We start from the raw sequence: 20,258 nt of genomic DNA on the forward strand, positions 1-20,258 counted from the left end.
GAATAATTCAGTTGTCTGTAAATAAAAGACATTTTCTTTTTAGGGGTGCTCCGTTACCTGACGAGATACCAAAGGGCAGGTTATTTTACACATTGTAATGGTTAGGGTAGAATAACAAAAACAGAGAGCCTGGTTGCACCTCTGGCAGACATCCGCTGTCTACTTTAAAGAAACAAACCTAAATTGAGGTGCGATTTCTTGCTTCTCTGAGATCCTTCCCTGGAAGGGGCACGGTGCCAGCAGCAGCGGGGGCACATCCTGCTCCACCCTGCCCTGCTGCCGGCCCCGCGCTGTGCCTAACACCATGGACCCACGCCACGGGACGGGCGGCTGACTTGTTCTTCACACCCAGTCAGTCCCCGTCTCCTTTGTTAATCCAGCTGGGTGTTGGCTTTTATTTGGGCGTAAGTGTTTTAAGAAACTGAGCCCGTCATCTCATTTCACATCAAATGGCCGTTTTGGGGCAATTCCTAATGTTTCGTTGTGATTCTTGCACGCTTGGTGCTTTTTTCGGAAATTTTCAGCTACGCTTGTTTAAGAAAATGTTTATTTCTAGCCTCTTTTAGTAAACTGGTAAAATTATCTTCACCGTTAAAAGAAAAAGCTGTAAGAGAATGCAAACGTTTAAGGTGTCACCTATTAACCGTATCACACCTGTGCTATGCATTAGGCAGAGTCCCAGCTGCCACCTGCCTTTGCTTACATAGTGTTGGTGGAAGAAGCCGAGCTTAAAGAAGCTCAAAAAAAAGGCTGAAGCTCTGGCTGGGGTGGTGGTAACTGGAGGGTGAAGAAAATGGTTCTTCACTGGGACTGTTGGAATAGCGTTAAGGGTCGGGGGTGTCGGGGTGCTGGAACGATAGTGAATGTGGAGACCTGCACAGAGACTACTGTGATGACGCAGGAGTAGATGATTATGGGAATACGAGAAGGGCTGATGTGATATGTGATATGAGCAGGGTGGAAGGGATACTACAGGATGACACAACTGCCCTGGTCCAGCCACCGTGGCTTCTTTCCCCCCTTCCTATCTTTTTCTAGGGAGGGCACCCAACCTCCCTGAAGAGAGCAGAAGCAACTCAGCCAGGCTGCTGAGGTGCAGGGAAGCTGAGGTCCATCAAAAGCCACGCAGAAACCGCTGCTGCTGGCTAGGCGAGGGCCAGCCTTGCCCAGGGGCTGCTGTCCTCCCTTCCCCACTGAGATGGGAAGGAAGGGATGCCGAGAGAGGGGAGGGTGGTGGGACCGCATCAGCCCTGTGTCACGGTGCTACATCGCTAAAGGTGTTTTCCTGCCTCTGTAGAGCACTGCTCTGCTTGGGGGCTGGTGGCCCACAGGGTGAAACACCTGGACGCAGATAAGAGGAACTTCAAATATAGGTATTTGTACATTTGTGGGTATTCACACTCAAATATGCTACATGTACAGTTAACCCCCTCGCCCTCAAACTAGTCATTGTAAGCCAGTCTCAAGAGAGTCCACGAGTGTGGCGGTCGCGTTTTGTAAGGCTGGGTGGCAGCAATAAGGCCAAGGGGACTACCCCCGTCTAATCGGGACTGCACACCAACGGGTCACGACGCAGGGCCGAGTGGGTCAGGGCTGTTCCTGTGCCGTGCTACCCCCGTGCACAGCTTCTGCCTTAAGCCCTAGCCAGGCCCTTCTGAGGAACCTGCAGCTACATATTTAATACACCAGACAGTTTCAAATAATCCACTTATGTCAAGCATTGAATGTACAGAGTAAGTCATAAAGGAAAAGCAAAACTGATAAGAAAGTCTATAAAATATTTGCCAAGGCCCTTAAGTTGCTTGGGTCAATACAAACATCACATTTATATATTCTAATGTAGATATGTACAACCGTACACTGCTTCAGGTACATTAATTTAGTAGCTGCAGGACGCTACAGAGGACTTGTGTTACGTCCACATTAGAGGCAAAATAAAGAATTCACTTACACAACTAACACATTGAAATAGACCTTCATTTAATAATATTTTCAATGATCAAATTTCACATGGTAGACTCATATCTTGGTTGATAGGTACATCGAAACTCTTCCAGGTGGTGATATACCGCAAATTCACACTTTCACAAAAATAAATGAGAACGCTTCAGAGAGGAGTGAGAGGCCCATGACACAGAAGTGGAAAGGACGCAGGTTGAAGTTAAATGTGCTGATCCAATAAAGCTAATTTTAAAATTTGTCCAAGACTGATGGATAATGTTAAATGACATTATGGCAAGCACTGGTTAGGCTGCAGTCCTACAGACATGATGCGTTTTATCTTTAAACACTGTATTTATCTTTAAACACTGCCAGTCCTTCCTAAAAACCACTGAGACTACTCACAGGTGTGACTTTAATCATTTGTATGCATATTGCAGATTAGGAACTCAAGTTTGTAAACCGAATTGCGTCAACAACAGTTTGTTCTTCCCCCCAAACAATTACATTGCTTTCATACTATTTGTTTGTTATTCTGGCAGGAATCAAGCAGTTGTTCAGGTAGTTGAAAGAAAGGTCTATTATTATCAGGTTACAAAAGCACACGGCACAGCCTACAGCTGGCAAAATGTGGTGTCGGGTTGGGATTGCCTTCCCATAGCCTTGGTCTCAGTAACGGTTGTGAGGCACGGTTCCCACGAGATAGGAGCATTATTTTTGCGTTAATTGAATCTTGGTGGCAATTAGCAAAGGCAGCCAAGAGAAACGACGCTGCGTTCGGCGCAGAGCTTTCAATGAGGCTGGGCGTCGCGCGTGAGCCGAGGCTCGTTCAGAAGCTGGCACGCACCGGCGCTGTTCCGGATGTATAGGCAATTCTTCTGTCAGAGACAACTGCGTGGCTTCTTTGCTGATTTGACTGTCAAATAGGAAAATACTAAATCTGAAGTCTCAAAGTGCGTTTCCTTCTCCTTTTCACTTGGTTTTTTTTTTTTGCTTAACCCAAGTTGCCTGTGAACTTTTGGTCCGGGCTGCTTTTACCTCGCTCCTGGCCCAAGGATAAAGGTAGCAGCGAAGGACTCGCTGCCCTGCGGCGGACAAGGGGCTGCGCTTTTGGGGGTGCGATGCCTTCGAGCCCACCAAGTCAGAACAGCGGCAGAACAGCGTGGCCCTGCCGGGAGTGGCTTTATGGGGCAGTCCGCGACACAGACCCAGCGCTCTGGGGTTTGGCGGGTTTGCCTTAGGACAGAAAAATTAATATCCGTAATTAAAATAATAGATTAGCGCTGTTTTGCCAGCCCCCAACCTGAGGCTCGCTGCCGACTATGGCGGGGCAGCTTCCAGGAGGGCTGAGGCCCCGCGGGCCGGAGGCAGCAGGGAGCGGCCTCCGCCTCACAGCCGGCCTCCGCCTCACGACCTCCGCCTCACAGCCACCCTCCCCTCCCCTCCCCTCCCCTCCCCTCCCCTCCCCTCCCCTCCCCTCTGCTCCGCTCCCTTCCCGGCCGCTGCGGCCTCGGCGTTTACGCGGAGCCCCGCCCGCCGCGCCGGGCGGGGCTTGCCCGTGACCCGGGCGCAGACGCCGGCCGGTGCAGCCGGAAGCCCCGTCGGTGGGCGGCGGTGGCGGCCGCGGCGCTGCCCCCCGCGCTGCAGCAGCGTGAGGAGGTGACCGGCGCCGCCGCCGCCGCCGCCATGGGAGCGGAGCAGAGCGCGGAGGCCGAGGGCCGCCTGGGCGAGCCCAGCGCCTCAGGTCGGTGCTCGCCGCGCTGCGGGGCGGGAGGGGAGGGAACCGCCCGTTGGCGGGAGGCGGCCGGGAGGGCGAGGGCCCCCGCAGCGGGTTCCCCGTCCCTCCGGCGCGGCGGGGGGGGGGTGTGTGCCTGCGGGAGGGGGACGTGGTTCTGTGGCGGCGCAGCGGCCCGCTGCAGGGGCCTGGCGCAGCGGAGGAGGCGAGGGGCGGAGGCGGTTGCTGTGGAGAAGGGAACGGCTTTTTCTTCGTGAGGCAGCGGCTGGCGGCCGCCCGGCCCTTCCTCTGGGGCGGGCGGGGACGGCGGCGGGCCCGCTGCGGGCGGCGAGGGGGCACCACCCGGGTGGGGGGAGGCAGGGCCGGCGAGGTGGGTGCACCCCAGGGCCCGGGCGAGGGCCCGTCTGCCGCTGGCGGGGCGCGGGAGGGAGGGAGAGTAAGGAGGGGGGTGTCAGCGGTGCAGGTGTTCGGTCTGAATGTCTCCCTGCGAGCGATAGCAAGGAGTGTACAATGCTGAAACAAGCGTCCCAAATCTACTGGAAACTAAGCTGTTGAACCCACCCTTTTCTGTGTAAGATATCTGATAGCGTAAAAGAGCCTTACTGCGGTGGGATGCTGACAAATACACAGTGTTTGGTGGTTTTACCTTCATCGTTAAAACAAAAGCACGTCGGATTATCCCTGGAGTGAGAAGGCAAAATGTCTTTCATCAGCTGTTACCTGATTTTGAAAAAAAATTGCTGAACGTAATGGATTCACAGAGAGAGGGTGTGAAGGGAGAGTACCTCCCTTCAGTGATCTCAGAGATATGTTCGTGCTGTAGAAAATGTATCTCTGCTATGTTAAACATGGTAACATTTGCTTAGGGTTAAATTCTGATGGAATCTGCTTACTGATTTGGTCATTCCCTTTCCCCCGTATCCTTCCAGCATCTCCATCGCCAGCCAAGCAACGAGCAAAAATGGATGACATTGTGGTGGTAGCCCCAGGAACGCAATCCTCCCGGAATGTCAGCAATGATCCAGATGTCATAAAACTGCAGGAAATTCCAACTTTCCAGCCCCTTTTGAAAGGTAAGCAATTGTTTTTCCTCTGTTTTCAAAGGCCTTTCTTTTTTTTGTACCTAATGGGAGTGTGTGCTTTGTATATCCTGAGGTTCCTACTGAATTTCGTATTTCTGTTGATATTTTTCACTACCCCCTTGTTTTAAATCTTGCTTTCATTTGTTCTTTCATAATTATTCCCAGCCTTCTAAATGGCAGGTGAGCTGGTTTAGAGGCATGTGAGTAATGTTCTCTGCAGTCCACTGCAGAGGCCGTCTACTGTGGAGACAGTGCAGCTCCAAGCATGCCAGCTTGCCCTGTGCCACTGGTTGATGAGAGATGCCGTGTTATATTCTAACATATAATGGACCGCAGTCTCCAGTTTTTCTCGAGGCTCTTAAAACCATCTGTGTGTTACTCTCTCGGAGTCATAGCTACCTGTGTATGGATTCAGTTGCTTGAAATCAAGATATCTTTTGGGGGTTTCCAACCTAGAGCAGATTTTGTTCTTGTTTTTTGGGGTGGGGTGGAGGGGGGTGGGGTGGAGGGGGGTGGGCTGAAGCTTGTGTGGGTCCTTAAGCCCTGTGTTGACAACATCTGTTTATATCAGTGGTCTTCTTAAATTCCCCCTGTGTCTGTCTGTCTTTGTTTCTTTTGCTCACAGTTGTTTTTTCCTTTCTTCCCCTGCACCCATTCTTTGTTCCTCCTATTCTGTTCAAGGGGAAGTGAAGATTTAAATCAGAGTTGTCAAGCCTACAGTTAACCAAAAACTGTTTGTGGCCTGGCTTCTAGCTACCTCTTTTGCTGGAGGCTGCGCAGCGTCCTTAGTATCTGAAAGTCCCTTAGGAAGGAAGATGTCTGGAGCAGCCTGTGTGAATTGATTTGGTAAAAGCAGCCTGCTCCTGGGCTCCTCTCCCTGGAACGGAGTGGCTCAGCGAACTTGTGTGAATGTGCTGCGTAGTGAACACTCAGCAAGCTAATGGTTGGGTTTTTTTGTTTTTTTTTTAAATTAAAGGCCTACTGTGCATGTATACAGGCTGCAGCGCTTGCTCATGTCTTGTAGGCCTGCTATGACGAGAGGAAGGAGCTGGGATGTTTAGCCCTCCCTGCTGCTGGAAGAAATGTGTGGTCTTGTACAGCTGAGGGTTTAGGCACGACTGGTCTGAGTGTCACTGATTCATGCATGGCTGCTGGGAAGATACGGCAGCCACGTTGCCCTGCAAGCGTTACTAGAGGTGACCTAACATTACAGCATCACTTTATGGACAGGAAATCTTTACTACTTTTTTGTGTGTGTGTGTCTACTGCATGAGGACCCTGGAACATGACTGAACTTGTGGACACTATGGAAGCCCAATGGGCCAGATATTTGGCATTTTGTTGGGTACTGCTGGATAGGGGTCTAGATGTGCACAGCACTGACTACTGTTTCCAGCAGAAGGGGCAGAAAGATAGGGAGGCCGCTAAACTGGAGAAAAGCAAACATGGTTATTTTTTGGGCTGGTACTGCAGTCCCTCTTGACTGGGGAGACTGTGTGTGTGTATTGATTATACTATATATTTTTTTTCTGAAACTTTACGGAGGGTGATGTTGTCGAAATCTGTATTTGATTTGTTCCTGATGCTTTCACTGCCATTTTAGAATGGACTGTAAGATGCTGATGTTGGCGCAGTGTTCACGTCAGCAGCAGGCTGCGTCATTACCTGTGGACAGAGCATGCTTTGCCTGAGTCCTGCCTTGTCCGCAAGGCAGAACCAGGATCTTGCCAGTGGCAGTTCGGAATGTAAATGCTAGAATCCAAATCCACAAAAGAAATAAGGAAGTTCTAAATCTGGTCTCTCAGATTAAAAGATGCATTAACGTCTGGCACCGAGGTGGTTGTGCATGTATAAGAGCGCAATGACAAAGAGTTTCATTTCCACCCAGCCTCGAACTATGGTGAGCAAACCTGGTTGCATAAGAGCTGTGGAAGTCCTGGGAAGCGTGACTGGTGATCGCTTCTAGAGGTAGTGTTCCTGTATGGGTGGTTGAGGAGCAAGGATACAGGGCTTGAGGTGGGAAGTGAGAAAGAAGAGATAGCAGCAGCTATGTGGCTGAGATAGAAAGGTTGGAAGGCACTGCCTTGGATGGCCAGTCCAGGTCCTTTAACTCCTAAACATGCATGCGTTAAGTTGTTTGACGGGAAGTCGTCTTGGTCACTCGGTTGCTTTTTCTGGTCTTTGGACCTGAAGCTGTGTATGTATGGTAGAAACCTTCTTTTCTAGTTCTATCACTTGGCCTGCTAAGAGTTTCCCTATGAGTCTCTTGAGATGTGGTGACATCTGGTGACTGTTCGAGAGTATTGCATGCTTGATCACGTTCACTTTTGTGAACAGCTCCTTCAGCCTCAAATAGTTGTTAATACTTGAACAACAAGGCTGTGATACTTGTGTTCACTACAGAATGAAGTGTTGACTGTTGAGTCAGTTGGGTCTTGAGAGACGCCAGATCTGTCACAGGCCCACTCGAGAAGCTGTTCTGTTTTGGACCGGTCTCTTATCTGTATTCTTCACATGCAAGTTCATGTTCCTGGAATGGATGAAGAAGGGTACTATAGATCTTTAAGGACTTAATCTTAAAAATGTGTGTCTTGTGATCTATCAGCTTGCAGAACTGAAGGGGTAAACTTGTAGCCCTTGTGGGCTTCATTATTCTTTTCAGTTTCTCCTTGGCTAAGCAAAGCCAAGTGTTTTTATTTTGCTTTTAAGTCTCAAAAGGAGCCTAACAGTTAAATTAATGGACTGGGGAAGCACATGGTCATGAAGAGACTGCATGTTCTCGAGAGGCAAAGCACTTAAGAGCCGAAGCACTAGTCTCTTCTAGCCATATTGAGTTGAGTTTGGGACCAATGAAGCTGGAGGTCTTTAGCATTGTGCAGTCTCACTTGGAAGAAAATGCCGGTGTTATGTCTGTTACATCTTTTATACTAGGCTTTCCCTAGTAGGTAGCTTTTTCTACAGCAAAACTTGCACCTCAGAGTTACAGCTATGACTGTGTAGGGTCCTGAGTAGTGTTTGCCTTCTTCGAAGTTGTGTCGTGGTTACTGAGCATGCATAATAAGCAGTGTTTGAGAGGTCAGCATTTAAGCATCTGCTCATTCCAGTGTTTGAACCTGCCGGACATAGCCGTTTGGTGGGGTAGGTGCTACTGTGTTGAAGTGGTTGGGTAGCACCTACTATGGTGAGTCAAGGACTGGAGTGGCTTTTTTTTTTTTTAATGCCAGGGAATATCTTCTCCAGTGCTATATTCATGTGGATAGAAAGGGGAGAGCGTCCCTGATATGGTGGGGTTAGGAAAGCATTCCAGTTGGATGCCTGTTATTGCCATTTTTAAACATCAAATCCCAATCCCACCCAAATGGAGAGGAGAGGAAAACTACTCTTATCGAATGCACCTGGGAGTGAAGCGCCTGATGGTTGTTCTCCAGAAACTGCTATATATTTGGGGGTACAGAGAGGTCGTGTATGAATATTTTTTTTTTCCCCCTGAATGCAAAAAATCCTTCTAGTAGAAATGCTAGCAGAGAACGTCACTGTTTGATGAAACAAGAGGGTTTTTTTTTAATTATTTTTTTTTTAAAGTGAGAGGAAAGTGTGTAATCTAGACTCCTGGGAGCAACAGAGGAAGTCTCCAACTTCTCCCTGGTCACAAGCATTCCCTGTAGAGACCTTTTTGTAAGCAACACAGAACAAAACGTGATGTGCTGTTTCTTTTCTTTATGCAGCTTCCTGACGATATTTGCATGAAAATGAAGCTTCTGTCTGTTTTGTGTCCCTGGTTCTTGCAGTCTGTTCATAGCATGAAGTCATTGTCAGCTGTGCATAAAATCAAAGTCATCTTCTCTGTGTAATCCAAAATGGTGATACTTTCATAGCTCATGAACAACGCAGCCCATCTTATGAAGGTGTTTGGAAAAAACCTAAAAATGCAATTTTCCGTGTGGTCATGATTATGGAAGGTTGAGAAGGTATTAGTGTGGGATTTCTCTCAGGAAGGCTCTTACTAGGTCTGTAAAGTATCACCTCTGACCAGGGATTTGGCTTTTATGACCAGGAGATCCTTTTTTGAGGACCACTGGCAAGAGACAGGATCTGTTTGACAAAGTGCGGTTAGAGCATCTTTACCAGCAGGTGGGCTAACCTGAAAACAAGAGCGTTAAATTAGGAATGATTATGACCACAGTTAAGTAAGGAAGCAGTAGACAGGGTTGGAAAGCAAAAGGTGAATATTCTGATTTTTTTTTTCTATGCAGTTTTTCTTGGTAATTAAAGTAAGATGGGTGGGGTAAGGAATTAAACGTTGTTGCAAAGCTTCCCAAAACCTTTTGAAAAACGGTGTTTAGGCTTTAAGTTTGCATTGTGAAAACAGAATGCTCATTGCATTGTTCCAGAGGGCATCAGCATCTCTGTCGAGCCTCAAGAAGGATTGAGGTCTGTCTTTCTGGTAGCAGTGAACTGTTACAGTAAACAAAAAAGATGGCTGCATATAAAGGACCTATTAGTATGTGTTAGTGATATAGGAGATGTTCAAGAACTCGTCATCCACTACAAATATATTTCCTAATCTGTGCCAAGGTCAGCAAAATGTTCCCAAACAAAATGTTGGGAGCTTGATAGTAGGAACAAAAACTTGACAGGTGTATCTGTTAAATTAAAAGTCAAATTAAAATGGGATGAGACCCAAATTCTTTCTTTCTTGACTGATCAGTTCTGAGAAAGGGAGCAATACGTGGGTGAGGGTGGAGTGTGTGTGTCTGGGGCTCTGTTTTGGGCAGCTGTCTTATAAGTGGCATGCTCTAGATTTTGTAAGACAAGGTAAATCTTGTGAGTCTTTTTGAAGGAAGTCAATGTAATTGATACCCATTTGTGACTGTATCTTCTTGCAGGAAAAATGATTTAACTTTCGTTGCCAGTGGGTTAAAAGAAAAGCAAACGGTTCCAAAGTTTGTATTAGCAGAAAAGTCTTGTTACTTCTTAGCTATTTAGCAGAAACTGTGTCACAAATATATTCGAGGCTACATCAGTGGTTTCTGACGGTATTTATTGCCCGGTTGGTCATTTGTTTTGGAAACTCAAGATAAAAAAGGGTATGTTAAAGAAATGGACTTGTCTGTATGATGGTGACCGAAAGATTTCCAAGCAGCAATCCTTCTTCCAGGCATGTATCTAAAACAGAAATTTGAAAGAAATGAAGCCTAGAATGGAATCACAGAACTATAGAATCGTTTGGGGACCTTTTGAAGATCATCTAGTCCAACCCCCCCTGCCATGGGCAGGGACATCTTCCACTAGACCAGGTTGCTCCAAGCGCCGTCCATCTTGACCTTGAACACTTCCAATGATGGGGCATCCACAACTTCTCTGGGCAACCTGTTCCAGTGTCTTGCCACCCTCACCATAAAAAAAAAAAATAATTCTTTCCTATGTCCAATCTAAACCTACCCTCTTTCAGTTTAAAACCTTTGTCCCTTGTCCTGCCACTACAGGCCCAGGTAAAAAGTCTCTCTCTGTCTTTCTTAGAAGCTATATTTGGTCTGTGGAGGCTTTTTTTTGGAAATAAACTTGTTCCTGCTTATGACTAGAATTCTGTACTGGTAAAAGGTCTTCAGCATGAAGAAGCAAAAGAAACAGGTTACTGTCTCACTCCAAAGACACTGTGTGAGCAGCGCAGATCTTGTGATTAGTTTGCTCACCAGTCTCATTTCATGGTTCTTCTGGTCACCCCGCTGGTGTTGTGAGCATTTGAGACGTCCTGACTGGCTGACAAAAGGTGCCAGAAAGGCTGTGCCTTTCTGCTTCTGCTGGGCAAGCTCTGTCAGGTGTTAATTTTCAAGTGTCTCTTGTCATTTCCAAATCCCGTGATCAGTCCCGTTAATGTTACTGTGTCTACTGATGATATTGTACAGAGGACTCTCTGATGTAGGTTGTGAAGTAGCTGCTGCCGGTGTGATTAAACTGTTCCTGGGCTGTGCCTGGGTTGTCTGTCCAAAGCAATGGTTCCTGAACATATCTCTTTACTGTGAGTCTGCGTGTAGCTGGAAACTAGTTCTGCATGTGGGGGCCTTCCATCATAGCTGTGTGCTGCAGTTGTGCTTCGTTTCCTCTTGCTTTAACGTTTTGGGGTTTTTCCAAGGTGACAGACTGTTTGCTGCTGATGATGATTATACTGTATCAGGGACAACGTCCTTTTCAAAATCTAGGAAGAAAAATTCATGCCTAGATGGTAACTTAAGTGCCTCATGAAATGGAAACTGGACTTGGTTCTGTGTGCTGGGCAGACACCCTCTGGCTCTTCCTCAGCTGATGGCAAATGCCTTTGTGATGCCTTTGGTTTGAAGGCCGGCGCTGCGGTCTGTCAGGGCTGCTGCCCGCCCGGCACTGCAGGGAGGACTGTGACCTTCCTCTAGCTGGGTCTGGTACATTACAGTTAACTTGTAACTTGAAATGAACTTTTGCTAACCAGTCCCCTGTAAATACGAGCAATTCTTTTGTGCTGCCGTTTTCCTTGTCCTTTCCTCCTCATTTGGAGGAAGCGGTTGCCAGTATGGTGGTAGTACCCCTTGGAAGCATTAGTGGTACTGAGTACTGAGCATAAGTGGTACACACTGTGAGTTGACTGAATACGGGCTTGTGGTTATTTAGAGATAATTCAGCAGCCCCATCTGGTGTTCTGCGTTATCTATGGAGGCAATATTAATTAAACTAAAAAAAAATAATTTTTATGCGGGATATTTAATTGTTGAAGCTATTGCTGATCCCTGCTTGGCCTGCCGCACAAGAATGTGATGATACTGTTCTTTTTGTGGGTTTTTTTTTTTTGTCTGACAATCTTTGGTTTGTTGTATGCAGGTTCCCTTGAGAGCAGGGATTGTTTCTGTGCGTCAGGCAATGTGCTGATGTGTAACTGGAGACTGTGGCATTTGAACAGTTCAGGTATGGGTCCTGCGCTGAGACTGCTGATTGCATTTGCCATCATATGCAGGATGTCTTCTGTCAGAGGAACTCCTGATCCCTCCAGCACTGAGAGAAACAAAGTGAGCAAGGGATGCTGAGGCTCTTAGTTCAGGCTCACCCGCATTCCCAGGCATATCACATAGGAGAGAGGTGGCTTCTCTGCAGACCTATGGCAAGTTACTTGTGGTGCACTCCATTCCTCTGATGTCAGACATACCTGGTGTGCAGCTTGTAGCCATATGAAGGTTTTGGTGTGCATCCCCTAGCCCAATATATCTGGATTCTTGTCCTACAAATATTACTGCTGTTTTTGTCAGACTAGCAAAGCATGGAAAGAGGTTGCTCAGTAGGTACATTTCTGTCCTCAATGTTTTTAAGGACACATTAAGCAAAGATCCGTCAAGCATGAGTTAGAAGTAAATGAATAGATTGTGGCTAACCCACTGAGCTCTTTCCTTACTATGCTGCCCGTTACCCATATTTATGTTACTCCATTATTTATCAAGACAGGTATTTCACAAAGGAAAAAACGAGGGTTTTGCTCTGAAGAGTATAGTTTACCTGGCAGTAGTGTAAGAAGGAAACTGAAGTTACACGGCAGAAAGAGTCTTGAAAAGATAGGTCCAGCATAAGGAGTGTCCTTTTTGTCTCAGTATGGTTTAAAGTGAAAACTTGGCAATGGTATTTTTATTATAGCTGGTGCACGTCTTCAGTAGAGAAGCATAGGGAGATGCTGAGAAGTCTTCTGTGAGAGAGAACAGTGGTGAAACTTGTGCTGCTGTACTGATGCTGTGCCGACCTTTTGTTGTCCTCCGATCACAGGAAACATAAGCTTGTGTTAGGCAGCTTGAAAGGATTGTTTATCCCTTTGTAACTTTTTTGATGAGGTCACTTTTCAGACAGGAAAACTAATTATCTGAGAAATGTCAATGTATTTATCTTTCTGGCATAGGGCGTAGAGGAAGGATGAATGTTTAGAGTTTATTGCCTTTAAACATCTCACTCCTCAGTATTTTCTGCTGACTGACTTACATCCTCTCTTCTTTCCCTTACCTCGCTGTATGCTACTTCATCCATTTATCATCTAGGGAATTTAGCTAATAGCACACGTTAGTGAATTTTGTTCCTATAATTCTGTATGCATTGCAATACTTCAATCCTTGTTAATTCTGCCCCTATGCCTTACAGAAAGGATCTGTGTAGTGCAACACTCGACAGCATTGCTGAGCGTATAGGGCTCTAACAGAATTTGCAACATCCAGGTTTGTTGGATGGACCCCATGCTCATAACAAGGTCTGTGAAAATGAGCATGTTGGGCAGAAAGAAATACCAAGAATGATAATGTGAGTGCACATCTGCCTGGTGGGGTTTGTTTTGGTTGATTTTTTGGGGGGGTGTTTTTAGGCTTTTGGACCAGTATTCTGCATTACAGAGAGCTGTATCTCCATTTTGGTTTCATGACTCGAAACTAGCTCCCAAAAACAGAACGTAAAAGATGCCTCAGTTTTGAAGAAAACAGCTTTCCTTTCAGAAGACAGTTGGAGGACAGAAGGATGGTGGTGTCCTATTTCCATGTATTCCTCAGTGGTTTGTTGAGTATTTGGAGACCTGGACTAGCTCAATTTTGTGTGAGAGAGGATTTGGGTCTGTGGTTAGGTATTATCCAAACAATATGCTCAACAACAGCTGGGAGAGTATTAGGGAGTGTGGGTAGTCCGTTGCCTACCTTTCCTTCCCTGTCTCTTAGAAAGCTGTTCCACACTGTGTGGTATAATTTGTGTATTGTCAGATAAAGAATGAGTGCGAGCGTATCTGCCTAGACTATTAGCCCGGCCTCCTCTTTCCTGGATGAGTACTCTTAAGCTCCAGTTTCTGCTAAGTCTAATAGCTGTGACTCCTGTCTGGACCTTACAGCTCCTCAGACATGTATGGCTCTCCCCACCATCTTGCTGCATGTAAATAAGCTTTCGTGGTCATCGCAAGTCACCTGCAGATTCTCCTTCCTTTACCTTCACAGAGCTTCTGTGACAGATCTCCCCAGCTGGTCTGTACAGCTCTTGGGGTGCAGCTACCCCTTGGATACATTAGAAGATGTGCTGAGGAAAAATACCACGTGGTAAGGAGTTAACTGTGTCCTAGCTTACAGATTTGCCACACACTTTGATGAGGAGTACCTCCATGTTGGCCAGTGTACCCTGAAATCACTGTTAACTGGTTAAGGTGAAATGAAATTAATTATTTCTAACATCCAAAATATGTAGTGTAATTACAAAAGTTTATGGTATGTGTAATCTCTTTATGCCAAGAGGAGATTGGAAATCAGATGCATCTGACTGATAAGGTATAGGAGCTAGTGTGCTCTACTGGAGGTTAGCTGATGAATCTTTCTAGGACAAGGGTAAGCATGTGATGGGAAAGCACTTACAGAACATCTCCTTTCTTGTTTTGTTTGAGTCCTCAAAGGACTTCAGGCATCTAAATCTGGATAGACTTTTTTCTTCTTCCTTTCTCCTTCACATTTGTGTACTTTCATTCAGCATTACTGTCTCTGGCTTGCTCCTAAGTTAAGGCTTGCTCCTAAGTTAAGGCTTGCTCCTAAGTTAAGGCTTGCTCCTAAGTTAAGGCTTGCTCCTAAGTTAAGGCTTGCTCCTAAGTTAAGGCTTGCTCCTAAGTTAAGGCTTGCTCCTAAGTTAAGGCTTGCTCCTAAGTTAAGGCTTGCTCCTAAGTTAAGGCTTGCTCCTAAGTTAAGGCTTGCTCCTAAGTTAAGGCTTGCTCCTAAGTTAAGGCTTGCTCCTAAGTTAAGGCTTGCTCCTAAGTTAAGGCTTGCTCCTAAGTTAAGGCTTGCTCCTAAGTTAAGGCTTGCTCCTAAGTTAAGGCTTGCTCCTAAGTTAAGGCTTGCTCCTAAGTTAAGGCTTGCTCCTAAGTTAAGGCTTGCTCCTAAGTTAAGGCTTGCTCCTAAGTTAAGGCTTGCTCCTAAGTTAAGGCTTGCTCCTAAGTTAAGGCTTGCTTGAGTCTGTGACTGAAGGCCTAGTGAAATTTCTCTTCCTGCCTTCCCTGTTTGGTGTGTCTGTGGATATTTTTCTCTGATGTATATCCCTCTGTTGAACCTGATGTTTTATATTAACGAAAATTGCACACAAAGAAACATTCCTGTTAGAAACGTGTGTAGGATATATGTATACACACACACGTGAGTGTGTGTATGTGTATATATAGAGATAGATATTTGGAGTGATTACTTTCCAAGATTGCTCCTGCAGGGGTATTGCAACAGTCTTATTCAGTGGACTAAAGTCTGCAAAGTAAGTTTTCCCTCTGTAGGCTGGATGGGGTTGGAGAAAGAGAGGGGGACCTAATGGAAGCTCCCTCCTGGTGCCATTAGTTTTGTTCTCTCCTCTTTAGCGGGCTGCTGTGATACCTGCTGCTCCTTTCACTTTTGCTGTATTCTTCCAGCCATTAGCATCATGAAGTATTTCTGTTTACTAGATAGGAACTGCTGTATTATGTGTTGGACACTTGGCCATAGAGAAACAATAAGATTGTGTCTGGGACATGTCTGTCTTGCTGGGACTGAAGCATGTGATGAGACCTTGGAGTGGTGACTGAGTTCCTGAGGGAAACTCTGACACATGGACAGAAAATTTTAGTGTCTTTAGTTACTATGGCGATGAGCAATATAGATGTGTTCAGATAGAGATGCACAGGAAAAGGCCATGGGTGCTGCAACAAAATAGCTGACTCTTACTGAGAAATGTCTGCCATGTTGGAGGAAAGGATGAATGGTAATTATATATTTGAAACAGCACTTTAATGAGGAATCTGTGCTTATTAATATAACAGATTTCTCTGTTGCCATCATCAGTGGTCACTTCAGTTATGAAGAAATCTTACTTCCCTATCTTCTGGTGTTGAAAATCTAAAATAAATTGTAAGAAGAAAATGAGTTAGATGTACCAAAGATCACTTTGCTGTTACCTCCAGGATAGGTCTGCCATTAGGAACCAGTGAAACCGTCAACAGAAAGCACGAGGGAGAAAAATCTAAAATGCTTCTGAGCTATTCACTGCATCCCTAAAACTCCTACCTCTGTCCTCAAAAAAACCAACTCCAAAAATCCAAACCAACCAACCAAACAAAAACCAACCAAAAAACGAAAATACCCCAAACCCACAAAAGAACCAACCTGAAAGTATTTTGGCCTGCAGTTGCTATTCTAGAGCCCTGTTGCTTGACATACTTTCTTCCAGGTGCCTTCCCAGCAAAGATCAGTGAGCTGTACGCTTCCCAGTGGGCACAAGGCTGACGGACGGAAAGCAGCAGCTAAGCGCACTGTGCTGTTTAAACCTCATTCGTTCCCAGTACTGACCTGTAGTTGTGTGTGGTGGCAGGACATTTCTTTTAAATACTTTTTTTTTCTTCTCCCACACTGTAAATGAAAAGCTGAAGATGCACCAACGCACTCATTTGCCAACAGTTTTTTGTTTTTCTAAATTGTACCTACCAATATATGCCTTAACTTTGAATACTGTTCACTTTAAAATAGATTTATATATGTGTCTGTATGTTTGCATACACTAGACATACATGCTATATATAGTATGTATATACTATACCTACAAAGGATGTGTATATATAATATGTATTTTCTGTACATAGAAACTTTACATGTATAGTTTACTTCTTGTGATGCTGCTTGGCCCCCTGTTAATGTTCCTTTGCTTAACTGGTGGCTGTTTCTGGAATGCATGTGTCTTGCTGCTAGATCAGCAGCAGTCTTGCAATGAATTGCTTTTGAAAAATGAGTGTTTCTGTTTGATGTTAGGTTTTATAGGAGTTAATTAGTTTATCCAAGTCCAGAAGATTATTTGGTGTTAGGCCAATCAGTTTCCTGAGAAAGATTATGATTAACCAACAGGCACAGTGTAAATTATTAAACCCTAAGTCCCAGTTCTTGATATTTTTCAATTTTTTTTTTCTATGGGTGCTGATTCAGTTAAGTAACCATGGTCAAGGTAAAGGATGAGTGGATACTTCTATATCTACTGCCTGTCTGCAGTTAGCTGCACTTTCTATAACATCACATCATTCAAAAGCTCTGCTCTTGTCTTTATTTCCTTGCCCAGACACTGTTAGCAGAATAAAAAGCAGATTCCAGAAAGTCTTATGTATAGATAATACCCCCCTTTTCTAATTAAGAGTTTGACTTACTAAAATTATATAAAGATAAAAAGGTTATTAAGGTAGAAATGAAAAAACCCAAGTCTGCTCAAGCCCTAAACCTTGTTATCAAAGCAGCGTGGTGGGAGCTTAGCTTAACCATGTTCTCTGTGGGATTGTCTAAGATGGGATCAACAACCAAGCAGTAAAGCACAGGTCAGCAAGCTCATTGTTATAAAACCTTGAAGTTTAGAATCAAATTTGATCTGCCTCTATTCCTTTCTTAGGGCAGCTTAACAAAAAGGAAAAATAGGAGTTTTGTGCTTCATTTGGCTTGAACAGTGAGGTTTGACGTACTGAATTTTGTAATATTCTCTCTATTTTCCATCTGAGGCCAGTCATGGTATGCTTGTTTTAGTTGTCAGCACCCTTGCACACGTAAACCAGAAGATGCATAATTGAAGATTACGTACTGAATCCTGGGATGCAGATGATCTGCTGGAGATGCTGCTTTTCAATTTGCAATAGTAACAAAATTACTGGTAGTAATGTTTACTAGGAAGTGGAATTGCTGCCTGTTGTAGTTGTGCGGAAGCACCGCTCTGCCAGCGTGCTGTACAGCTGAACTTGGAAGCCTACATCATCCTGAGGCAGTGGTCAGTGAAGGGACTACATTAGTCATAGGATAAGGGGCAGGAGCAGACGCACATGCTGTAAAGCAACGGTTTGTTTCAGTAACAGATGTTCAGGGTGAAATTGCGACTTTGCCAAAGTAGAAGGCAAAAGCTCCTGTCAGCTCCAGCAGAGCAAAGATTTTTGTCCCAAAATAGCATGCATTTCTGTATAGTTTAAGTTTGTATGGTAGAGTGCTAAGGTTGATGTTTGAAGTTTAACAGTGATAAACACATTCTGGAGACAGTGTGGAAAGTTGCCCAGTAAGATTGTTAGATCTGACACTCCCATCACCCTCCCACCCGTAAGCTAGATCCACAAGGGACTTGGTTGTTCAGAAGATGGGGACATCCTTAGAGGTTTTGTGTTCACCTCTCTGTTTATACACTCTGTGTTAAATAACCACAAGCTAGAAAGCATTTGTAGCTCAGAAGAAGGGATTGGAGACCAGGATCTGCACTAATTCCTTCACTCTATCTCTCCGCCTTTTACTTATCCACCTCCCTCTTGGTTATTCCTTGGCCACACATACTGAGCTAAGGGGCTCCAGACAGCCTTTGGCATGAGAGGGGTGCTGCTGAGATGCTACTTAGCCCTCATAAATCCGTGGCATACTCTGTAGCAGGATTTTAGCGCCTGGGGAGATTATTATTTTTTTTTTATAGTGGAAACTTAACTTCCAGCAATCTTAAGCCACTTGAGAAATTCTGAAGATTGCACTGCAGTGATGTGAGTGCCTTTTCTGGGCTGATGTCTTGGATGCTTGTGGAAATTTTTGTTTGACGTTTTCTTCGTGTGTGTGTGTGTGAGTGGTTGAGTTCCTTGGGTACTTTTCCCTGTGTTGTACGTGTCTACTTCTCTGATGTTCCAAAATGTTTACTAACTGTAATTCTGGCACATTATTTCAGAGAAGACGCGTGATATGCCCTGGTTGGCCTTGATGCGTTCATTAAATGTAAAATGTCATGCGGTGCGACATCTCCTGCCTGAGTGACTCTTGTATTAGAGATCCACTTGGAGCTGGTTTGAGGTGCTGTATCCAACACATTTTTTCACTTGGTAAAGAGTTGAAGGGCAAAAGTAAGTGCACATGCTGTTATGAGAGGTATTTTTTTTATGAGGTTAAGAGCAAACAGTGAAAATACTAGACTGCTGTTTGAATTCACTTGTGTGTGGGTTTTTTTTTTCCTTTCAGTAGCTGGTGCATATAATTATACTCTTGAAATTTTAGGTGAGTTTGTTCTAAAGCAGTGACAATTGGGACTGTACGATTGCCAGTTGCAGTCCTCTAAATGATAACAGTGCGGATATCCCTTAGAAGTAACTTGTGTAACTTGCACAGACAGAAATACGGAGCGTGGAATGCAGTTAGGTGTTGCGGTAAAAGACCTGAGAAGCTCAGTCAATAAAGCTAGATTCTTTCCACCATGTTCTATCAGCCTGGCAATGATGTATTGAGCCCCAGGGAAAGGTGTAATAGCAGGTGGAGTACTGCCTTTGAATCTGCGTGCTAAGCTGCGGCCGGGAAGTCAAGGGGATGGCATCACAGGCTGCTAGTAAGTAACTCCACTGCTGCTGTGCAAGAGAAACCCGTGCGTTTCATGCCTCAGGAGTAATGAGGCGCAGCAGCAACCCTTCAACTCAGTGCTGCAATGTCCTTTCTTTGTTTTCTGATTTGCTGTTCTTTACCCCTGTAGTCCTTTGTTAATATGAACATTGAGACTTGGAAAGACTGCAGTCTAGGTCACTGCCACAGGGTGTCACTGGAATACAAAAGGAGTAGTAGATGGGATTGAAAAGGGCTGGAAACCTTGCTGAAACCATGCGTTGGAAAACTGCTTTCTCTTCAAGCTCTTTTTATGAACGTTTGTGTTCTAGTTGCGTTCGTTGTATCAAGTGACCAAGGTCTTGATGGCCTGGCTGGCAAGCTGGCTTTGGTACCAGCTGGACCTGTGAGCTGAGCCACGCGGTGCGGAACTGAGAGGCAGCTACAGGCTGGAACAGTACCGGGTCTCTGGGGAGGAGATGGTGCAGAGATCTTCAGCTGGAAGTCTTTCAGAAGTCTTTATGATTTTGAAAAATAGAAATCTTGTGTGACACTTATTTTCAGTTGTTGATACTAGAAGTTTTCTAAGTTTGTATAATAAGAAAATGAAAGTATAAATTGACAGTAAATCAGATGGAAGCACTTGAGGTTCAGCTCCTGTCCATGGCTACTGATCTTTGCCTCAGCACACCATCTGTAACCTAGAGTTTAATAGTATTTTCTTGGCAAGACTCTTTTGATCATAGGTGTGTTAAAGACAGAGGTGTTCGCATCCCAAGATACTTGTGCATAGTAAGTTTTTCCCCAGTGGCCCATTGTGCTGGGAAAAATGTTCATCCAGCATAGGGAATGGAACTGGGGGACTGATGCGTCTAGAAAATAATTGTAACACCCTCTCCTTCCCCCCAATCTCAGCGCAAAAATGTTCAGCTCAATCAGATCTTCTTTCCAGTTCATCACCAGCCCTACAAAGCAGTGTTGCTGCCAGAGCACGCAACATGGTATGAACTGAGACCCTTTAGCCTGGTGGGTGAGGGGAGAGGGGTGAAACGAGAAAGGGGAAAAGGGAAAGAAATTATGTATCTATGAAATGATGGCCTAAAATTTCAGACTTTTACCCCACTTTCCTAGTGTGTGTGCTGTTGATCAGATATATCTATTCAGCTTAAA

General features: G+C 45.2%; 1 protein-coding gene across 1 annotated transcript in view; it reads left to right on the forward strand.

Moving 5' to 3' along the window:
• Positions 1-3,627: 3,627 nt before the first annotated feature.
• The window catches only part of BORCS5 (BLOC-1 related complex subunit 5), a 77,264-nt gene continuing 60,633 nt past the window's right edge, over positions 3,628-20,258 (forward strand). Inside the window, exons 1-2 of the mRNA XM_059816518.1 lie at positions 3,628-3,685; positions 4,606-4,749. Of these exons, the coding sequence (XP_059672501.1) occupies positions 3,628-3,685; positions 4,606-4,749 (202 nt within the window). The remainder of the gene's footprint in view (positions 3,686-4,605; positions 4,750-20,258) is intronic.

The sequence above is a fragment of the Gavia stellata genome, chromosome 4 (genome assembly GCF_030936135.1).
Source record: "Gavia stellata isolate bGavSte3 chromosome 4, bGavSte3.hap2, whole genome shotgun sequence".
Lineage (NCBI taxonomy): Eukaryota > Metazoa > Chordata > Aves > Gaviiformes > Gaviidae > Gavia > Gavia stellata.